The 21,603-nt window shown below is 46.3% G+C and overlaps 1 protein-coding gene across 1 annotated transcript; it reads right to left on the bottom strand.

The window, feature by feature from the left end:
- Window positions 1–1,583: 1,583 nt before the first annotated feature.
- Window positions 1,584–2,198, bottom strand: LOC139354188 (eukaryotic translation initiation factor 3 subunit J-like; the record flags this gene model as incomplete). The annotated part of the gene is made up of 1 exon (XM_070998437.1): window positions 1,584–2,198. A coding segment is annotated over one exon (600 nt), but the record flags the coding sequence as incomplete, so codon positions are not given.
- Between the last annotated feature and the right edge of the window lie 19,405 nt (window positions 2,199–21,603).

Genomic DNA, 21,603 nt, shown 5'->3' with positions numbered 1-21,603 from the left:
CTACGAGATTCGTGCGGCTAGCTCAGTATATTGTGTGTTCGTCCCACCAAATTTATATTAACGTGACCGTCTAGTAGCTCAGTGAGAAAGCACAGAATTCACGGGTTCGTATTGGGTTTTATTGCGGGTATATTATTACAAGTGTCTTAGTCGCTTGGTTGGCTTTGACTCGTTGCTTGTGACCTTCGGTGCTTCCGACGGTCCTGGATGACTCTACGACCTCTCGCCTCGATGACTCGGTGCTCCAGTCCTGTAGCTCCCTGAAGATACTCGCAGCTCCCTGAAGATCCTCGCCGCTCCCTGAAGATCCTCGCAGCTCCCTGAAGATGCTCGCTCGCGGTTCACTTCTCACGCGTGACTTGGTGACTGATGGTAACGACTCGGACTCGCGAGGGGTATCGGCCGTACGGGCTTAGGGAAGCGTCACCGTTCTCAGACTAGGGTGAACAGAAGCTGCGCTCTCCAGGATCGCTCCTTTCGACACACCGCCGCCTGTCCCTTGCTCTGTCCCGGATGGTCCCACTGGGGTTTCTGCTCAGCCCGCGCGGACAGTCAAGGCGGTAACGCCAGGAAGCTGATTCGCGCCTTACTTCGCTTCCACGCCTAGTGTAAACGAACGTTCCACCCTAGCCTCACCCTTTTGCTTTTTGTCCGGGACGTTTCCGTGTGGCTTTTGGTACTCGGGGTTCGGGCACGCCGCTCCGGGACCTTGCAAGTCGAATCCGTAGGGCTCTCCTGGACAATTCCACTCGAGACCTTACTGATCGACCGCTCTCCCTTCTGGCTTGTTATACTCTTTCCAGGCGTAACGCCAGGACTTTGTGGACAGGGTTAATCGACCGCCTTGACCTAGCCGTGTGATGCCCTCTGGATCTCAGCTACCTGCGTCTCAATTCGGAGATTCCTGGTATCCCAATCCCGAACGTCTCGACGTAGCAATCTCGCTCCTTGTAGGCTCCCACGGCGCTGCTTCTCTGGCGACTCGACTTGCTGCTGCTCCCTTGTAGGTTATCTGGTTGTTTGATTGTTCACTTTGGTATCTGAATGATCTTGACGGTTTGACTCCTTGTGATCGACTCATCCGGCTGCCAGCGCTCTGCGGCCTTATATAGGGCCTCCAAGCACCGTTATTCCCCTTTTGCGCACGGCCCGCTGGATCTCTCCACTTTGGGTCCAAAGTCCGTGCCTCCTGGATGACCCACTTGTCCTTTATGTACCGCTTCCAATGGATGTTCCGCCCACTGCTGCCGCTCCGCTGATTCCCGTGCCGCTTGTGGTACGCCTGTGTGCCGCTCCACTGCCGAGATGTGGCACTTCCTCTCCCGGTCCAAAGTTCACGGGAGAGTCCAAAGTCCAGAGGAGTTCCGTTATCCCCTTCTGCATACGGAAGTTTTCGCATTTCCTCACTCCTTTCTATTTCATCCTTTCTCTCTCCACACGACCTCTCTCGCCTCTCGTCTCTCTCTCTCCCCCTTCAATCGTCCTCAGCCGGCTGAGCCTGGCTTTACGCTGGCAACACTCGAACGCTGGTGCGGAGAGGACTTCGCATTTGCTTCGCTGCAGGTAAGTATTTTGGTGTCGCTTGGCTGCTTCCTGTATTAACCCAGTATGAATTTCAGAATGCTGGAGCGGCCATGTATGCCCCTTACTTCTGGCCCCTGTTTCACCTTTCCCGAGTGCAATATCTCCACGGTCATTTCGACCCTTTTGATGTCAGCGGCGCTCAGGTTCACGCATAGGCTGCGCACCAGATCTTCGACGAACTGGGGAAAGTGCTCCGATTCCCGGAACTGGGCCACCTTCCAGCTGATCGTGGCGCCGAAATCCTTGAACTCCTCCTTGCTTTCCGGATTGAAGGCATCGAGGCCGCCGCTCGTACTCGTCACGCCGAAGGCGTCTTGGGCGTGTTTGAGGTCTGAGGCCTCCTGGATCTTTTGCAGGCGCAGCTTCTCGGCCAGTTTATCCTCGGGTGATAAGTTAGCCAGTCGTTCCGCCTCCGCTTCCTCTTCCAGCCGCGCTTGCTGCTCCAATTTGGCATTTAGTGCCTTGCTTGGCTTGGTTTTGGCTGGGGCTTCTGTTTTCGTGGGCTTCTCCTCGTCCTTCTTACTACCCAGATCTACGGTACAGCTCTCTGCTCTGTGCCGTCTTCCCTCTTCCTTCGGCAGACTTTTGATGCGTGTTTTTTTCTTTTCCTCCGATCAGTCCCAATCGAGACCTTAGACGCTCTGGTTCGCTCCCTTTGTGTTCTTAACGTTCTCCTGATGTCCTTTATGTGTTTTATTGCGCCTTTGTAGATGACCTGTAGTATCCTTGGAGGTATCCTTGGAATTTGTTCGTAGTATCCTTTGGGAATCCTTGCAGGTATCCTTGGACTCTTTCCGTAGTACCCTTTGGGAATCCTTGGAGGTATCCTTTGACTCCTTTCGTAGTGTCCTTTGGTCATCCTTGGAGGTATCCTTGGACTTTTAATGTTGTTTTGCATCTGTTGTGTCTGCTTGCTGTAGCCGCTCGCCTGTGTTTTCCGTTTGTTGCTGTTTCAGCTCGCTTACGTGGATGGTCCGCTCTTTCTTTGTGTTTATGTGTCTTATTTTGCAGATTACTGGTGACGCAAAACCTATGACTTGGTAAGGTCCGTCGTATCTTGGGGCCAATTTTGCTGCGAACCCCTCGGCCGCTTTTGATAAATGGTGTTCCTTGGCCCACACGACGTCACCCACCTTTGGCGTCCATTGCCTCCTCCTTAGGTTATAATGCCTAGCCTGGTCCTGGGATGCTTTCTCCAGGTTCCGCCTTACAATCTCGAAGATTTCCCTGAGTTTGTTAGCATTCTCTTCCGGGGTCTCTGTCGGTCGTCCGGTCCCTACGGTTTCTCTGTCGTATAGGGCGCTCGGTAGTCTTGGTTCTCTGCCTTGGGTAATGAACGACGGTGTGTAACCTGTGGATTCTGAAACGCTCGTGTTTACTGCCGGCATGATTTCTGGCCATTTTTCGTCCCAGTCCCTTTGGTTTTGCCCTGCGAACTGCGCAATCATTGTTTTCACCGTCCTATTGGCTCTCTCAGTCGGGTTTTCCGGTGGGGTGTATGGAGCTGTGAACTGTTGCCTGGCTCCCATTTCGGCCAGGAAACTCTTTTGCTGGTAAACTGGACTCCGTTGTCCGTTATGACTATTTTGGGGACCCCATACCTCGCGATTATGCGTTCTTTGAAAGCTTTCTTTAGGGATTCGGCCGTCGCGCTTCGCAGCGGCACCAACTCAGTCCACTTGGAGAACCTGTCTATCAATACCAGCAGCATTTGGTTGCCGTGTTTCGAACGCGGCAGGGGTCCGACGAAGTCCGCACATACCGTAGCCCATGGTTCCTCTGGCACCTGCGTAAGCATTTTCCCAGCCATTTGCATCTGATTCGGCTTGAACCTCATGCATGTCTCGCATATTCGCACGTGGGCTCGGGCGTCTCTGTGCATTCCTGGCCAGTAGTACCGGGCTGCCAGACGTGCTATTGTCTTTCGGCTTCCTACATGGCCAGCCGCCGGTGAGTCGTGGTTCTCCTTCAGCACCGTTTCCCGCAGCGCTTTCGGGACGCACATCTTCCATGTTGCAACATCTTCGCTGCCCGCTCTATGAGGTATATTCCTGTACAGGATGTTACCCTCCATCACGTAGTCTGGATACTTTTGCGGCTGGATCCTTATCTTTTCGCGCATTTCCAGAATCCAGCTGCATGCTGCAGAAGCTTCCGCCGCCGACGTCTCCTTGATCCCTCGAAGCGTTTCCGGCAGTGGCTGCCTTGACAAAGCGTCTGCCACCACGTTGAGTTGCCCTTTCCTGTACGCTATTTCGAAGTCGTACTGCTGCAACTCCAGGGCCCATCTGGCGATCCTCCCTGAAGGGCTCTCTATGCTGTTGAGCCACTTCAGTGCCATGTGGTCGGTTACTACTTTAAAGTGGTAACCTTCCAGATACGGCTTGAGCTTTCGGATTGCCCAGACGATTGCCAAGCACTCCTTCTCGGTTGTTGAGTAATTCTTCTCAGCGCCGTTCAGCGTTCGGCTTGAGTAAGAGATTACCTTTTCGCCTCGTTCAGTTTCCTGGGTCAAGATTGCCCCGATGCCGTAGTCGCTTGCGTCAGTTTGCAAGATGAATGGTTTGTCGAAGTCCGGGCATGCCAGTACGGGGTCTGCGACGAGTCTTGCCTTCACCTCTTCGAACGCCGTCTGATGTTCTTGTGTCCACACCCATTTATTGCCCTTGCGTAGCAGATCGTTGAGCGGTTTGAGTATTTTTGCGAAGTCAGGTACAAACCGGCGGTACCATGATGCTACGCCCAGGTACTGTCGGAGCTCTCTTACTGTCGATGGTGGTTCTAGTTCGGCGATGGCTGCTACCTTTTCCGGATCCGTGCCTATTCCTTCGCTAGTCACTCGATGACCGAGATATAACAGCTCTTTCTTAAAAAATTGACACTTCTCCGGGTTTAATCTCAGATTTGCCTCCTTTAGTCGTCGGAAAACTTCCTTTAGGTTGGCCTTATGTTCTTCCAGCGAGCGCCCGATCACTATGATGTCGTCCTGGTAAGCAAATGCGTGCGGCGACATTTCTGGGCCGATCACCCGGTCCAGCACCCGTTGAAAAGTCGCAGACGCCGAATGAAGTCCGAATGGCATTACTTTCCATTGGAATAAACCTTTCCCCGGCACTGTAAATGCCGTATACTGCCTGCTGTCCGCTTTCAGTGGGATTTGCCAGTACCCATCCTTTAGGTCCAAGCTGCTGATGTACCGTGCTTCCCTCAGTTGGTCGAGAATATAATTTATTCGGGGCATCGGGTAGGCATCCTTTACAGATTTGGCATTTATTTGCCCAAAGTCGACGCACAGTCTCCATTTGCCCGTCTTTTTTCTAACCATCACGATGGGAGAACTGTATGGGCTTGTTGAGTGTTCTATGTATCCCATTTGGAGAAGCTCGTCCACCTTCGCATTGATCTCCCCTTGAACTTTCGGATTCTTGGGATAGTATCGCTGCTTTATTGGTTTGTCGTCTTTCATCGTGATCTGATGCTCTGCCATGTTTGATGTTCCCTTCATGCTGCTGAAAGTCGATAGCTCTGCCTCCAGGAATTTCGTCGTGTCGTCATCTTCGCTTGCCCGTTGTACGACTGCCACCGACAACTTTTCCTCGAGCCATCCCTTGTGACGATTCCTGGCCGGTATTATCACTTCGTGTCCAGCGCACTTAATTTCGGTACCGACTTGTGTTAGAAAGTTCCATCCCAACACCAATGAATCCACTACTCCTGGTAGTATCAGCAGGCTCATGCTCAGTCGCTTGTTCCCGAACGCAATTTCCACTTCCAGCTGCTCATCGATTCCGCCACATCTTCCGTCTGCCAACCTAACTTGCCGTCGTATCCTCGTAATCTTTCCGAGGGCAGCCAGGTCGTCCGCCAGATCTTTGCTTATAAAGCTTGCTGTTGCCCCGGTGTCGATTGTGGCCTTGTATGTGCCCCCACCAATCGTCACCGCTGCGGACAACTGCTGCTCCTCCTCGATCAGCTTTCCCGTTAGTTTGGAGAGGTAGCATCTTGCGACCCCCGCTCGCCTCTCTGCGGCTGAGATCGCTGGGCATTTCCCGCCTGCTGGCAGCATTCAACGCTCCTGACGCCTACTCTCCCGCACACCCAGCAGAACAACAGGCGTTGGTGCCGACATCCCCGCGCCCAGTGTCCATGACCGCCGCACTTTCGGCAGGCCTCCTGGGGGTCTGTGATGTGTGTCGTTTCACAAGGCCTTTGTGTTGTACTTGGTGGCCTCCAAACATTGTTTGCTGGTTGCATCTGTTGCTGTTGTGGTGGTGTCCATTGGCCTCCGCGTGGTGCTCCTGTTGCCTGCTGCCGTGGTACTCGGTTAGGTGGCGACCATTGGTCGTTTCCCCGCGTCTCCTGGATTCCTGTCTCTTCGCATCTTCTGCATGTTACCTGCGCTGGCGATGACGACTTGTTCTTCGAGAATTTGTTTTCTTGCGCGAACGCTTCCCGCTCCTTTTCCAGTTCTTCATACTCGTCTGCTAATATCATCAGCGTGTCCAGGTCCGACACTTTGTATGCCCTTAGGAAGATCCTTAGACTGGGGGTGCAGTTCTCTTTAATGACCCTTAACGTCTCTTTCGTAGAATAGTTAAGTGGCCTCACCATCGTCTGCATGTCGATCATGTAGTCCTTGAACGACTCGCTGAAGCCTTGCTTTCTTTGCCGGACCTGGTCCGCCAGCCTGGTGAAGAAGTCTCTTGGCAGGAAATATGTGTGGAAGCTTTCAATGAATTCTGCCCATGTTCTCCATTGCTTATTGTTGGCGATGAACCATTTCAAGGCCCTTCCTTTTAGCAACTCCGGCATCGCTCGAGGGATCATATCAAGCTCCAAACCGTACGTGTTGGCGGACCATTCTACCTGCTCCAGGAACTCGAATGGTTTTTCCGCCCCGTCGAACCTGAACGACCATTCGCGGACCTGCTTAGCGACCTTTGCGTAGTCCGACTGGCTAGGTCTCGAGATCAGCGCTGTTGTTTTCCTGTCTTGGCTTGATTCTCTCCTGTTTGCCTCCTTTTGTAGGTTGTCAACGCTCAGGCTTGCCACTAAGTTGTCCCCTTCGACGGTTGTTAACGTGATGCTGGGGCCGGCTTTATCGTGGTATGTGGCTTCCAAATCGGCCCAGATGTCAACGAGTTGTGGGTCATTATCCGTTTCTGAGTAATACTCGGATAATGCTTTTCTCATGTCCTCTAATCTGCCGTCCAGGGTGACATTAAGCCTTTGTGCGACATTGGCGAAATCCTCCTTTTTAAGTCGGTAGATCCACTTCTTCCCCATTCTGTTTAAATTGCTTTCACTGCTGGGACAATCACGTTGGGCGCCAGATGTAACGAGTTGATTTTTATTGTCTGCTCGCTACGAGATTCGTGCGGCTAGCTCAGTATATTGTGTGTTCGTCCCACCAAATTTATATTAACGTGACCGCCTAGTAGCTCAGTGAGAAAGCACAGAATTCACGGGTTCGTATTGGGTTTTATTGCGGGTATATTATTACAAGTGTCTTAGTCGCTTGGTTGGCTTTGACTCGTTGCTTGTGACCTTCGGTGCTTCCGACGGTCCTGGATGACTCTACGACCTCTCGCCTCGATGACTCGGTGCTCCAGTCCTGTAGCTCCCTGAAGATACTCGCAGCTCCCTGAAGATCCTCGCCGCTCCCTGAAGATCCTCGCAGCTCCCTGAAGATGCTCGCTCGCGGTTCACTTCTCACGCGTGACTTGGTGACTGATGGTAACGACTCGGACTCGCGAGGGGTATCGGCCGTACGGGCTTAGGGAAGCGTCACCGTTCTCAGACTAGGGTGAACAGAAGCTGCGCTCTCCAGGATCGCTCCTTTCCACACACCGCCGCCTGTCCCTTGCTCTGTCACGGATGGTCCCACTGGGGTTTCTGCTCAGCCCGCGCGGACAGTCAAGGCGGTAACGCCAGGAAGCTGATTCGCGCCTTACTTCGCTTCCACGCCTAGTGTAAACGAACGTTCCACCCTAGCCTCACCCTTTTGCTTTTTGTCCGGGACGTTTCCGTGTGGCTTTTGGTACTCGGGGTTCGGGCACGCCGCTCCGGGACCTCGCAAGTCGAATCCGTAGGGCTCTCCTGGATAATTCCACTCGAGACCGTACCGATCGACCGCTCTCCCTTCTGGCTTGTTATATTCGTGGTTCGGGCACGCCGCTCCGGGACCTCGCAAGTCGAATCCGTAGGGCTCTCCTGGACAATTCCACTCGAGACCTTACTGATCGACCGCTCTCCCTTCTGGCTTGTTATACTCTTTCCAGGCGTAACGCCAGGACTTTGTGGACAGGGTTAATCGACCGCCTTGACCTAGCTGTGTGATGCCCTCTGGATCTCAGCTACCTGCGTCTCAATTCGGAGATTCCTGGTATCCCAATCCCGAACGTCTCGACGTAGCAATCTCGCTCCTTGTAGGCTCCCACGGCGCTGCTTCTCTGGCGACTCGACTTGCTGCTGCTCCCTTGTAGGTTATCTGGTTGTTTGATTGTTCACTTTGGTATCTGAATGATCTTGACGGTTTGACTCCTTGTGATCGACTCATCCGGCTGCCAGCGCTCTGCGGCCTTATATAGGGCCTCCAAGCACCGTTATTCCCCTTTTGCGCACGGCCCGCTGGATCTCTCCACTTTGGGTCCAAAGTCCGTGCCTCCTGGATGACCCACTTGTCCTTTATGTACCGCTTCCAATGGATGTTCCGCCCACTGCTGCCGCTCCGCTGATTCCCGTGCCGCTTGTGGTACGCCTGTGTGCCGCTCCACTGCCGAGATGTGGCACTTCCTCTCCCGGTCCAAAGATCACGGGAGAGTCCAAAGTCCAGAGGAGTTCCGTTATCCCCTTCTGCATACGGCACTCTTGCTCTGCCCGCGAAGTCTCCATTCTCTCTCGATCTCCATCCTTGGTCTCCAATCTCTCTCGCTCTCCTTCATTGGTCTCCAAACTCTCTCGCTCTCCATCCTTGGTCTCCAATCTCTCTCGCTCTCCTTCATTGGTCTCCAAACTCTCTCGCTCTCCACGCCGCGCCGTTACTACGCGAATTCGCCGCGTATCTGGTAAGCGGCCGGCCATCTGCTGCTGCTTCTATTTGTGGGGAGTTATTCAACTCCTCACAACCTACATTCCCTTAAAGGGATCTAGAATGACTTTTGAAACCCTTAAACGCGAATTAAATATACAGTTGTAATGATGTGTTTTCCGTTGTTTGCTCGCTGCGGATAGCTCTGAGATTTCGCGTACAGATTCTAGAGATTCCTGCACAGCGCAAATTTGTTTCGTCAGTGTGCCACGCCCCCTCCAACGCCTACAAGTCGCCTACTCTGGCTCACCAATACCTATCGATTGACACAAAAAAAACTTTACCACGCCCACTTGATCGTCCACAAGCTGCCCACAAACTTTAAAAAATCGTAAGTATGAATCGTGGAAACTATTAAAGATAGAGGTTTGGGATTTCATATTTAGATTCCGTAACGCAGCACAAGTTTGTTACGCGAATATGTCCCACAAGCCGCCCAAACCTCGGCGCCCACAATTTTTATGCTAGAATAAAAATTTAACTGAAATTTATTAGTCTCATCAATTCCTATCGATTTACCCAAAAAAGTTTGTCACGCCCACTCTAACGTCCATAACGCTTAAATCTGGCTGCCGACAAACGGCGTGGGTGCGTTGTAGCTGGCTTTCAAACAGGACATTTGGCTCCTTGGGGCTTGCTATGGCTGTCGTTATATGTTGTAACTGCAGCTGCGGCTGTGCTGGCAGCCTGCACTGTTGTTACCAAGCAGTTGTTGTTACCAATGCTGCTAAGGCTGTTGTGCCGGCGACTACGGTTATGGTGTCAATGGCGACAACGGTTCTACGCTGTTTACTTCTCCCAGCTACTCCTATTCTTGCTTTTCACCTTGATATCTTGATTTTCTATCTTTGCGCCTGGTCCGTGTTACGATAACCTGTATCTTTCTTTCTATTTCCCTCCACACGTTTCCTCCTAGGGTCCTTTGCTCCGATCCCGTGTCCATGAAAAAAAATTCTTGCATCCTTTGTCAGAGAACTCACACTTGGCAGCCAAATTCAACGACCTTTTTTCCACCTATTGCTCGAATATATAAATGCTGTGGCTAGTTCCGACTGGGACAAACTGGCTCGCGCAGGTAACTCAGCAGGGTAAGTCAAAATTATACCGTCCGGCTCGGGTTCATAAGTTCCAGTACCAACGTGTCAACAAAGGAGACCAGGAATACCCCATTGTCAAGGCACCACTTCTACAAGTAAGCAGCTTCGCTACGTGGTTTCTTTCGCTGTTTTAATGTTCAGGAAAATAAGGACGGCAAATAAAATAAACGCAACTCGACTGTCTAGCCCTACTTCCCCGCTCCCAAGTATCCCCTGCTCGTAAAAGAAATTCGAGACTGTTGGCCTTACCCCCTTTTGCTCTTGACCTAGTTGTTGGGAAATATCCGCAACAGTCTCTGACAAGTGCAGAAAGAAAGGGCATAGTAGACTTTTAAAACTTTGGAATAAGCGATGGTAGATAATTGGGAGGGGCGTTTGTAAGCCAATCATCAAACCTAATGAGTAATTGGATACAGTCCAAAAATGTATTTTGGCTTATATCTGACCAATGGAAGTTGTTAACCGAAAATGTCTGATGGTGTATCAAAGAGGGGTAAAATAGATCTCTTCATGCCAGTCATAGTAATATCTACAGTAATTTAAAATCAAAGGAATGTAATTTCTTGTTAATCTGCTTGGAACAGAAAAGTTTAGCTGGCTAACCAATTTCATCACGAATACAGTTATAAATGAAGACTGTTCCAAGCGCCATTCTGCGGTTGGCTATAGGGGGTAAGTTATTTAGGAGTAACCTTCTAAAATAAGAAGGTAAAATGAGGTTGGCATCCCAGTTTAGGCGCCTTAAAGCAAATAGAAAAAAGTTATTCTGTGCAGATTCAATACGATCAATACGAATTCCGTATTAGGGACTCCAGACGGGTGAGCCATACTCAAGTATCGGGCTAACAAGCGAAATAAATAAAGTCTTAGCAATACAAGGATCATCAAATTTAATTGAGGATTGTGAGTGAGGATTGACACGACAAAAAGTCATTACCTTAAACTTATAGCCATTAAAGTCCAATAAATTGTCAGGCCACAATGCTTGCAAATTATTCAAATCGGATTGTAAGTCGGATTGACAAAAAGAATCCTTGTACTGCAGGCATAATTTAACATCATCTGCGTACATTAATACACGAGAATGAGCTATAATTGAAGAAAAGTCATTTATAAAAAAAATAAAAAGTACCGGTCTCCGGTTGCTCCCTTGTGGGACACCGGAGGTAACGTGGAGTTGACAAGAGGGAACATATTTAAAAAGTATTTTTTTTGTTCTGCAGTTCAGATAACTGAGATCTACCTTAAGATATCAACAGGGAACCCTAATAAATTGAGTCTTCTAATCAGAGGGACGAGGTTTTTACAGTCAAATACTTTACTAAAGTCAGTGTAAATGACGTCTGTACAAATAATGTAAGTTCCAAAAGGTTAGTGTTTATTGATATACGTTTCAAAACCCCGAGTTGACACTAAGATGTAATTGACCTACAGAGAGGCTGCAAATGGGGAGTAATAATATTTTCAAAGAGCTTTGGGATCGCTGACAATTTAGGGATAACTCTGTAATTGTTTACTTCCACTTTGCTACCCTTCTTGTGGAGAGGAATTACAAACGAAACTGCCAAGATTCTAAAGATAAGTAAGCCTTTTGAGAAGGGGCTTGCATAAGGCCTCCACGCAATATCTAAGCATGCAGCTTGTTGGAGACTGACGGATAGTATAACGGAATACAATTGAAAAACGAATTTACTATAGTATAGAAAATATTTATAGCACCATCCATATTTTGGGGTGAGTAGAGATTGAACCAATCAAAGCCTGATATATAAAAATGTGGCCTCTGAAAACAATGCACTTAGTTGAATTCTCTGATTTTTCTACAAACACAGCACCAGTGTCGATTGAGACCTCGAAAGCAGGATGATTTGGATTCTCGGGTTGAGTAAGAGGCGCCACTTTGCACAGAAACACTCAGTTCGGATTAGTTACAAAGCGCAGGTCCAGAAAACGGCCTAAATAATTTCAATGTAGTTAGCTTGAGACAAAGATATGTCAAGCAGTCATGATGAGCTAATGGAAGTAAGACATTCGTTTTTTCATCTGTGGTCCACGAAGTTCCAGGTACACTAAAATCTCCTCTGACTACAAGTTGGTCAAGCGATACTCCAATGAGGATCAATACGCATCTTAGCCAGAGAAGAAATTGATGAAGTATAAGGAAAAAGACAATTCTGCATCGGACCATATTCCGAAACGTCCCACACCTCAGATGTTTCGACGCCTGATTTTCCCTCCCTACCTATGGCTGCTACAATCCTGGAAAAAACCATGGTGTCATGATAGCCTGGGTCAAAGCGGCTTCTTTTCAGAACTTTATAATACAATTTATTTAAATATAGTTAAGATTAAAACCAGACATACCACAATGAGAACTAAGTATCATATCATAAATAAAAAATAATTAAAATAAATAAATAAAAATAACTTATTTTAGAAAGTACCCGAATAGGAAATATCATGATCATCGATTTGACTTTCTCTCTTGTTATATATGTTTTAGAGACGTATGCAATTTTAAAGTTATTTAAAAAACATACTATGAGAATTTTTCACTTACTCTGTCATGGAGGTCCATCGTCGAAAGCGCATTGTAAGATGAACCCAGTGCTGAAAGTTCTAATTTACATGGGGAAAGTAAAATCACAAATTTTTAAAATTTTTGTTTGGTAATTGTATGTGCCTTTGCAATTGGACTTTATACTGAACATTTAGACCCAAAAAATATATCTGGCGATCGCTGCTTTTAGTGCTCTGCGCCCGCTCTCCAAAAGTCATACGGATTCCTCTTCCGCAGTTCAGACTGCCTACCGGCGAATCGGTATCTTATATAAGCGCCAAGCCCAGTGAAAAACAAGGAAGAACGCTATATTCGAGTGCCTCGACTATCAGATACCTGTTACTCAGACTGGCATGACTATCCTACCGGCAAATCGGTATCTAATTCAAGAGCCAAGCCTAGTAAAAACTAAGGAAGTACGCTATAGTCGTTACTCAGTTAAATACACCGAAGGGAGATGGATATACGAGTATGCAAGCAGCAAAGCGAGATTGATTTTAGTTCGGAATACTGAAATCGACATTGCTTCTGTCATGAAACCGAGAAGATAAATGTGAGAAAACACAATAAAAAAACCGAAAATAACCGATCTCAGTTTATTCCGTTCTAAATTTTTCTGGGTGTAGTAGATTATATTGGGATTATTGGGAAAGTTGGTTGGGAAGCATGGGGTAAGAAATATTTCGTTTTTTATTTTGCTTTGTTGTTGCTTTGCTTCTGTAACCCCACGTTGCTGGCTTTTTATTCTGTGACGAACACGGTGAAGTGGATACTGATTGGATGCATACTCTGCCTACGGCCTAGCTCATGGAAGAGTCTAGAGGGTCGATTACTTCCTAAGCATCATCACCGTCACACAATATAATTTTGTAGACAGGGTTGGGGAGGCTGGAGCAAGAAGACAGTCCATCCGATTGAATATAGGAAAAGATATCGATGTGACAAACCATTTTATTGACGAACTGAGATGGTAATGTTCTTCGGGTTGGACCACCCTACTGTAACTTACCCTTTTATATTGACTACCGGTTCAACTCAGGCGCCCATACATAAAATTCAAACGTGAAATAAATTCTAACTTTATTCGATATTACGCACTAAAAATTGGTGGTCAAACTTAAATTTACAAGAGTCGCAAAAATGACTCTTACAAATATGCAATAAATATAATTAATTCGAGCTGGACTTGTCAGCAAGTTAGTTCTAGTCTAAATTGGGCTTACATTTTTTTAGTCCTAAATTTGGTTGTGTTACACAAGACAAGGACAATAAGCTTACTCACGAGCAATCCCTCGAAGTCTGCAGGCCTGTTAACTGTAGTGCTAGGATGTCGTGATATGGGTGGATAATTGTAAAATGTACGTTGATTTTGAGATCGGAAACTGGAACATGACCCCAAGTTTTATGCTTCCCAGCGTGTTGACCTCTTAATTGGAGCCAGCCTTTTCTACGAGCTGGTTTGCGTTGGGCAAATCAAGCTTCCTCCTGACTTGGAGGTTATGGCCTCTCCCATGGCTCCTCCTTAATGTCGTCTCTTAATCTCTTCTTTGACGATTTTGGGAAGTGGAAACCTGCGCCGAGCCAATTATACGGGCTACAAAGGAAGAATTAGACTGTCAGGCACACTTCGTAAGGTATGTCACTCGTTTGCCAGCTGGTTATTATTCTGTTCGATTAACTGCCAAACTGAATCTTGATCTGTTAAGAGAGTCCTACCACAAGCTCATCATAGATTCTGGTCCCTAAAGCGAAAGCTGGATCGTCGGCCAGGTTTGAAGAATCAATATGCGGCATTAGTATAGTGCCTATATCGTTAGGGCATGTGTCAATAGCTCTGTCGCTGACATCGGGACGTGCCGATACTTCTTACCTCATCAGAGCGTCATAAAGGAAGATAACTCCACCGCAAAACTTTGCGTAGTTTTCGATGGATCTGCGGCCAGTTCACCTGGCTAATCTCTCAACGCTGTGCTTGTGGCGGTTCTTGTAATTCAGCATATACTGTTCCAGATTCTTTTTCGGTTTCGCTCACACTCAGTAGCAACCACAGAAGATATTTGCAAAATGTACCGTTGTGTTAGGGCTTGCAAGGAGGACAGCTAATTGAACTGCATTCTGTGGAGGGATTCCCCTAGGACCAATTGCGGGTGTTCAAGCTAGAAACTGTTACTTTCTGGCTGTACGAACTATGCAGCACAAACTTGTCAGCAGACGAACAGACAGCGTTTCTACTTGGGGCTGAGGTCCTCCCTCGCGATTTTTATGTTACTGACGTGATATCTGGAGTCAAATCTAAGGAAAAGGCTGTCATCATCATGGATCAGACATCCAAAATTCTAGACAAGTGATGTTTTAAACTTGCTGATGATAGGACGTCGTATTTGAAGTTTGAGATCCTGTTTCTGACCAATTACTTTTCTATTTTTCGGTCTTACATTTATCAGCATTCACCCACTATAGGCGATCTGCCTTGTCTGCAATTGCGCGATTTTGCAAATCGAAAATTTTCTTTCTGCGAATATGCAAGGAAAGCGGAACACGAAATGGAATGCTATACGCAAGAGTTGTGGGCAGATTAGCCACGTGTCATTTCCCCGTTTGGTTCTATCTCCAAATGTTGAGACTAAGATTCACGGATTTTATGATGCCATCATAGAAGCATATGGCGCCTATGTCAACATCGTTTGCAACGGACAAGCTCATTTGCTTTGCTCAGAGTCGAGGGTAGCGCCTCTAAAAACACTTACTTTTTTCCTAAGCGGGAACTTTATGGTGCTGAACTTCTGCCTAGTCTCATCGTAGAAATATCTGGCACGAACGCATTCGAGGGTTTATTGCTAATGCGACTCCACCGTTGCACTTTTATTGATCCGACATTGAACATTTTTGTAGCAAACCGAGTTGCTGCGATTCAAGTGTTAACTGTGTCAGTGGAGTGGCGTTACTTTCCAACATCTTTAAATCCAGCCGACATTCTGTCCCGAGGTGCTTTTCCCACTGTACTGAACGGGCTAATAGACCTTCATCGAAGGGGTCTGAACATAACTCTAGCTCGCTCGAATCGCTTTCACCTTTCATTGACCAGTTTGGGCTTCAAAGAGTGGATGGCCGACAGAGGAATTCGTCGCTAGATTTTAATGTAAGTCCAACAATTATATTACCACAGAGTAAGTCGGTCTCTACTCAATTTCATGAACGCCATCTGCACATCTGTTTGAAGACACTGCCATTGATTTTTAACGGACTTCTGCCTATCGGAATCCATTTATTGGTGTTTTATCCCTCCGTGGTCAACGCACTTAAGTGGTCTTTGGGAAGCGGCCGTGAAGATTGCTAAGCATCATTGCTAGCGCGCCGTTGGTCCAGCAGTTATAAACAGATACATTTAAAGCGCTGTAAAGTCCTTGCCCGTTAATTTTATGTGCACGGATTTTCGGTCTTTTTACTGCCTTCTAGTGCTTTGAAACACTTCCGTCTCCCTCTTCATGGCGCAAGTGAATGCACTGCAGGTCAGTATGGAGAAAGAAAATTCAAGGAGAGAGAACCCACCCCCGCCCCTACCATTGTTTTTCATCAATTTAAATTTTACATTAATTTTACATTATCGGAATTGGATAATTAAAAATTGGTATTAAGTTTATTGGAGAGAGAGAAAGGGAGACAAAAAGGACAAATAATTTAAATTGTTAAAAGGTTAGCCGAGCACTCTGCACAAGCTTGTGTTTCTGCAAGCGCCAAGAAAGAAAGCAATACATAAAAACGGGCAATTGCATATGTTTGCTAAACATGGCCAATCTTAAAGAGTATTATATACTTATACTCAAATTTAAATGCTTGCAATAGTTGTACAATAAAATTTTTGGTCGAACAACTTTGATTGGAAGTTTGGCTTGCAACTATTTACACACACACATTCATAAACACATACATATGTCATTGCATGGCTCTGACGTCATTGCTTTTCTTAACTTCTTGGAAAACCTCTGGCCGTTGGAGTTGGCGTGGCAATATTTTTTTGTAATTGATGATGAAACTTATTTTTGTAATTGTAACTGATGAAACCAATACATATCTGGTAAAATTTTTTTTCTAGGATTAAAACCATGGCTTAAAACGGTCTCTGGGCGTTAGAGTGGGCGTGACACCCTGACCTTCCTGCGCAGGAATCTCTAAAATCTACATGCCTAATCCCAGTATTGCAGCTTTTATAGATTTCGAGATCTCACCCTTCATACGGACAGACGGACATGGCAAGATCGACTCGGCGGGTAATCCTGATCAAGAATATATACACTTTATGAGGTCGGAATTCCTTGTTTCTACTTTTTACATACTTTGCGACGAATCTAGTGTACCCTTTTACTCTACGAGTAATTACTAGCAGGTGCAAGGGTATCCGTTGGTTGTCGAAATAGAAAAAAACCCGCTGATCTGCTGATGTCGGAACAGTGTCAAAATATGCCGAGACGGCCAAAAGTTCATTAGCGATATCGCAAACGAGAGTTATGCGTTTCTGTTCCAAAATTACCCACAATCGCTTGCCAATGTGAGGTTACGTTGCACGAGGGTAGCCAATGTGAGGTTATGCTCCTGATTAATGTGCCTTCCTTGCGGTTATAACAGAATCCCAGATCAAACGCTGTCCCAATCACGCACAAACTCACGCTTCACGCTTCTTTTCCATCTGTTAGCGTGTGCTGGCTAAAGATTACATAATATGGGAACTTTCCAATTGATTGGTGAACTAAGTTTCTCAATGCGAAGTTTATCGAACGGAGTTTATTGAACGTTAGTCGAACCATCAGTTTAACTATTAACGCACTGCGCTGCATTAGATTGAGTGGCGTAGGCATCAGTAAATGTATGTTGGGTTCCGTATTTGGATGTGAAAGTTGCGAAACCATGGCTTTTAAACTGAGTTCCATTATCGCTTACCAATACCTCAGGTGTCCCAAAATTTTCAACAATTGCATCCCTTAAGTGAATTGCAGGTACGGCTCGATCTAATCGAGTGGATGCACTTAGATTTTGATGGATCCCAACTTAACCACGAAAGGCTTGAGCTTGCGGACATAGATTACGATGCGCGCAACAATTTTATTGCTAGATATTGCGAAGTTAAGGTCTGCCGCCATCTTAATATAAACAGGAAAACATATGTAAATGGTAAGCCAGTGGACCAAAAGTTCATTAGCGATATCGCAAACGAGAGTTACGCGAAACTTAAACGTGCAACGAGTATCGTTTCGGATCCAAAAACGAGCACTGGTCGCTTAGTTTGTGGAAGTGAAAGTTTCGTTTTCGATAGTTCGAAAACGGATCGCTCGCGAGCCTTTTATAATATCTTTTGTGTGGCGATTTTAGCATCATTAACGAGCCAAAATTGGGATCAGAAGCGGCTCGTAAAAGATATCATAAAGGGGTTGCAGGCATACTATTCGCGACAGCTTTAGGCGTACCATTAAATTTTATTCCCACATTGAAAATTGCTTTTGGTTTTTATTTTAAATAAAAGTGAAAAAAACAAAATAATTGACAATCTTCAGGTACCTTTAACTAAAAAAAAATTAACATTTAATGAGATTCTTTGAGGTACTAAAGAAATGAAATTTAAGGCATTAAGATATGAAATTCAAAAAGCTAATGATATTTTTAAAGAGCTTCTTAAACTTCATTTAATGTTTCGTTTGCTGGAAGAACTTCTGGGTTACCCTGTCGAATGCTGAATCTTCCAGAGCAACTCTCCCTTTAAATCCCGCTGTAAGAAAACGATACTTTCTACGGATTTCTAGAGTAACCCGCATGCCCCTATTACATTTCTTGGCCTCTGTTCCACGCCAAGAGTACTTTGAGTTAATTCTTTCGAAAACGGACTCCAAATTTCAAAGAAGAAGGCTGAAAAACGAAATATGCACGCACATTGGCGATAACTGTTTTTGCTTTAGAGACTTTCAAACTTACCTTTCGGCCACAGCACTACACTAACCACTTTATTAGATTTTAATTACCGATTTTCTATTTTAAAGCGCGTCTTAACCAATTTTGGCTTTTTGAACAACTGCACCCTGTCTGTTTCCAATCACAAAAGAACGCACGCACAAAATAAACTAAAGATACCAATGATTCAGTGCAACAGGGAAATAAATGATAAAAAAACGTTTAAGTATCTGTAACGAACTGATTTTTGTGGTCTGCTCGCTACGAGATTAGTGCGGCTAGTTCAGTATATTGTGTCTTCGTCCCACCAAATTTATATTAACGTGACCGCCCAGTAGCTCATTGAGAAAGCACAGAATTCAAGGGTTCGTAATGGGTTTATTGCGGGTATATTATTACAAATGACTTTGTAGCTTGGTTGGCCTTGATATCGCCACTTGTGGCCTTCGGCCAGTCCTAGTTGTCTCGACGACCTCTCGCCTCGTTATCTCGGTGCTCCAGTCCTGTAGCTCCATGAAGATCCTTGAAGCTCCCTGAAGATGCTCGCTCGCTGCTCGTCCCTGACACGTTGACTCGGTTACTGCTTACGACGACTCGGACTTGCGAGCTTAGGGAATCGTCACCGTTCTCAGACTAGGGTAAACAGATGCTGCGCTCTCCAGGATCACTCCTTTCGACACACCGCCGCCTGTCCTTTGTTCTGTCCCGGATGGTTCCACTGGGGTTTCTGCTCAGCCCGCGCGGACAGTCAAGGAAGCTGCCTCGCGATTTACTTCGCTTCTACGCCTAGTGTAAACGAACGTTCCACCCTAGCCTCACCCTTCTGCTTATTGTCCGGGACGTTTCCGTGTGGCTTTTGGTACTCGGGGTTCGGGCACGCCGCTCCGGGACCTCGCAAGTCGAATCCGTAGGGCTCTCCTGGACAATTCCACTCGAGACCTTACTGATCGACCGCTCTCCCTTCTGGCTTGTTATACTCTTTCCAGGCGTAACGCCAGGACTTTGTGGACAGGGTTAATCGACCGCCTTGACCTAGCTGTGTGATGCCCTCTGGACCTTAGCTACCTGCGTCTCAATTCGGAGATTCCTGGTATCCCAATCCCGAATGTCGCGACCTTGCGATCTTGCTCCCTGTCGGCTCACACGGCGCTGCTTTTCCGACGACTCGACTTGTTGTAGCTCCCTTTTAGTTTATGTGATTGACTGACTGTGATATCTAGACTGATCTTGACGGTTTGACTCCTCATGATCGACTGAACGGCGATCTACCGTTAACCCTTCGCTCTTTCTCTCCAAGCTCTTCTTCCTCCTACTCTCCAAACTCTCTTGAGCCTAATTCTCCAAGCTCTTTCGTACTAAACTCTCCAAAACTCTCCCGAACTGAATTCTCCAAACTCTCTTGAACTGAATTCTCCAAAATCTCTTGAAATGAATTCTGCAAAATCTCTTGAACTGAATTCTCCAAACTCTCTTGAACTGAATTCTCCAAACTCTCTCGTTCCGCAGTGCCGTTACTGCGCGTATTCGCCGCGTATCTGGTAAGCGGACGGACATCTGTCGCTGCTGCGGCTGAGATTTGTGGGGAGTAATTCAACTCCTCACATATCGTGTGATGATAATGAAAACTGGATACAAGGGTGAAAAATATGTCGCGCGGCTAATGTTCACTAAACGCTCCTTCTGAGTCCGAATTTAATAAAAGCAGATTTCTATCATTTCAAACTCCGTTTACGAACACTTTGCGATAGTTTCGACTTACTATTGAACATTGGTCCACTGGGAAATTCAACTGGCAATGTGCCACATTCAGTCGCAGGTCAAGGTCGACCAGGATAACGGAGTTTCAGCTTCCGCGGTTCAGGGAAGCATGCATCGTCTGGTCAGGTTTCTATGCCATGTCCAATGCAGTAGATGAAAAGAATGGTGAAGTGTCAAAGATGGGAAAATTTTAGCATCTTCGTTCATGTCTAGACGATACTGCCTTAGACATCATTTGTTCTCGCTATGGAAACTTTAGTCTTGAGATTCGATAGTTAATTATTAATATTATTGGACAAATTTGATGGCATCTACACAGGAGATTTTTGAAGGCATCCAAATTCATCTCATCGCTTTAAAACTGGATCAGCAGTCGCGAAATAAATGGAAAAAAGGGTTTGCCTGCCAAAGAGCTATCAAAATGGGATTTATTTGATTCAAGATGAATCATGGTTTAGAATTTGAAATGTGCTATGGTAAGCCAGACACAAAGTAAGCAGGTGGGAAAATTAGCTAGCAAGTTCAATTGTTGCACATTAATTACTTTAACAGCAGCAACTCCATAATAGAAGAAGTGAAAGCTAAAGGAAAGTCGCGTTTTTGCAGAGCTCCCGAAACAATTGCTCAAAAAGTCCATTAAGTCCAGAAACATAAACAAATTCTATCGGACTATAAGCCGCCTGTGGTCTGCGATCATTTAGCGGTCAAATCGTGCGTGTAATCTCTATATTTCTGTATAAAAACACTTCAAACACATTTCATTTGGTCGAAAGTGGAAAGATAAAAGAAAGGAAACATACACACACATATACTGCAGTGCACACTTACACAAATCACTCAAACTCAAAATATATAAAAACAACAACATAATGAATGCACCAAAGCGACTAAGGAGTGAAAAGTCGAATGCCGAAATCAAGGCAGCTCGCACATCGGACACACAATTGCTGCAACAAATTGATGCAAAATTCACGAGTCATCGGAAGGAAATCAACATGGAACTGTTGCAGCTGATCGATGAAAAATTTGCGGAGCAAAGGGAGTCACTGGAAAGAGAGTATATAGAGAGAGCGAGGCCCGCTTTCTCAACACTCTACAGGCAAAATTCGATGCAATGAACACAGAAATACACAACCTTACGAAACGAGTGCGAGAGCTGGAAAGCGAGGCAAAAGAGGTGAATACACTGAAAAAACAAGTGTGAGAACTGGATGTTCAACTGGCAGCAAAGTGCAATGCACAGGAGGTTGCGGATGTTGCATACAACCTGCGCTGGCATGGTGTACTGCAAGTCGAGGGCGAAAATTTAAACACCCTTTTCAATCGACTATGTTTCTCACTACATCTGACCCCTCCTCCGCGAGTTAGGTCTATTTTTCGAGTCCGACCGCGCCAAAGAAACTCACTTGTGGACCCAGTAATAATAATAAAAATGAATCACATGCGCGAAAAAGCTGCGCTGCTGCGGGCGACTGGAGTGCACCGACAAGCAACCAAATCGCAGATGAGCTTACATCTGATCGGTTTTGACTCGCCGGCATTTATATACTTAAACGAACAATTAACTAAAACAAATT

This window comes from Drosophila suzukii, assembly GCF_043229965.1.
Source record: "Drosophila suzukii chromosome 2 unlocalized genomic scaffold, CBGP_Dsuzu_IsoJpt1.0 scf_2c, whole genome shotgun sequence".
Classification (NCBI taxonomy): Eukaryota; Metazoa; Arthropoda; class Insecta; order Diptera; family Drosophilidae; genus Drosophila; species Drosophila suzukii.
This window is presented reverse-complemented; position numbering and strand designations above follow the sequence as displayed.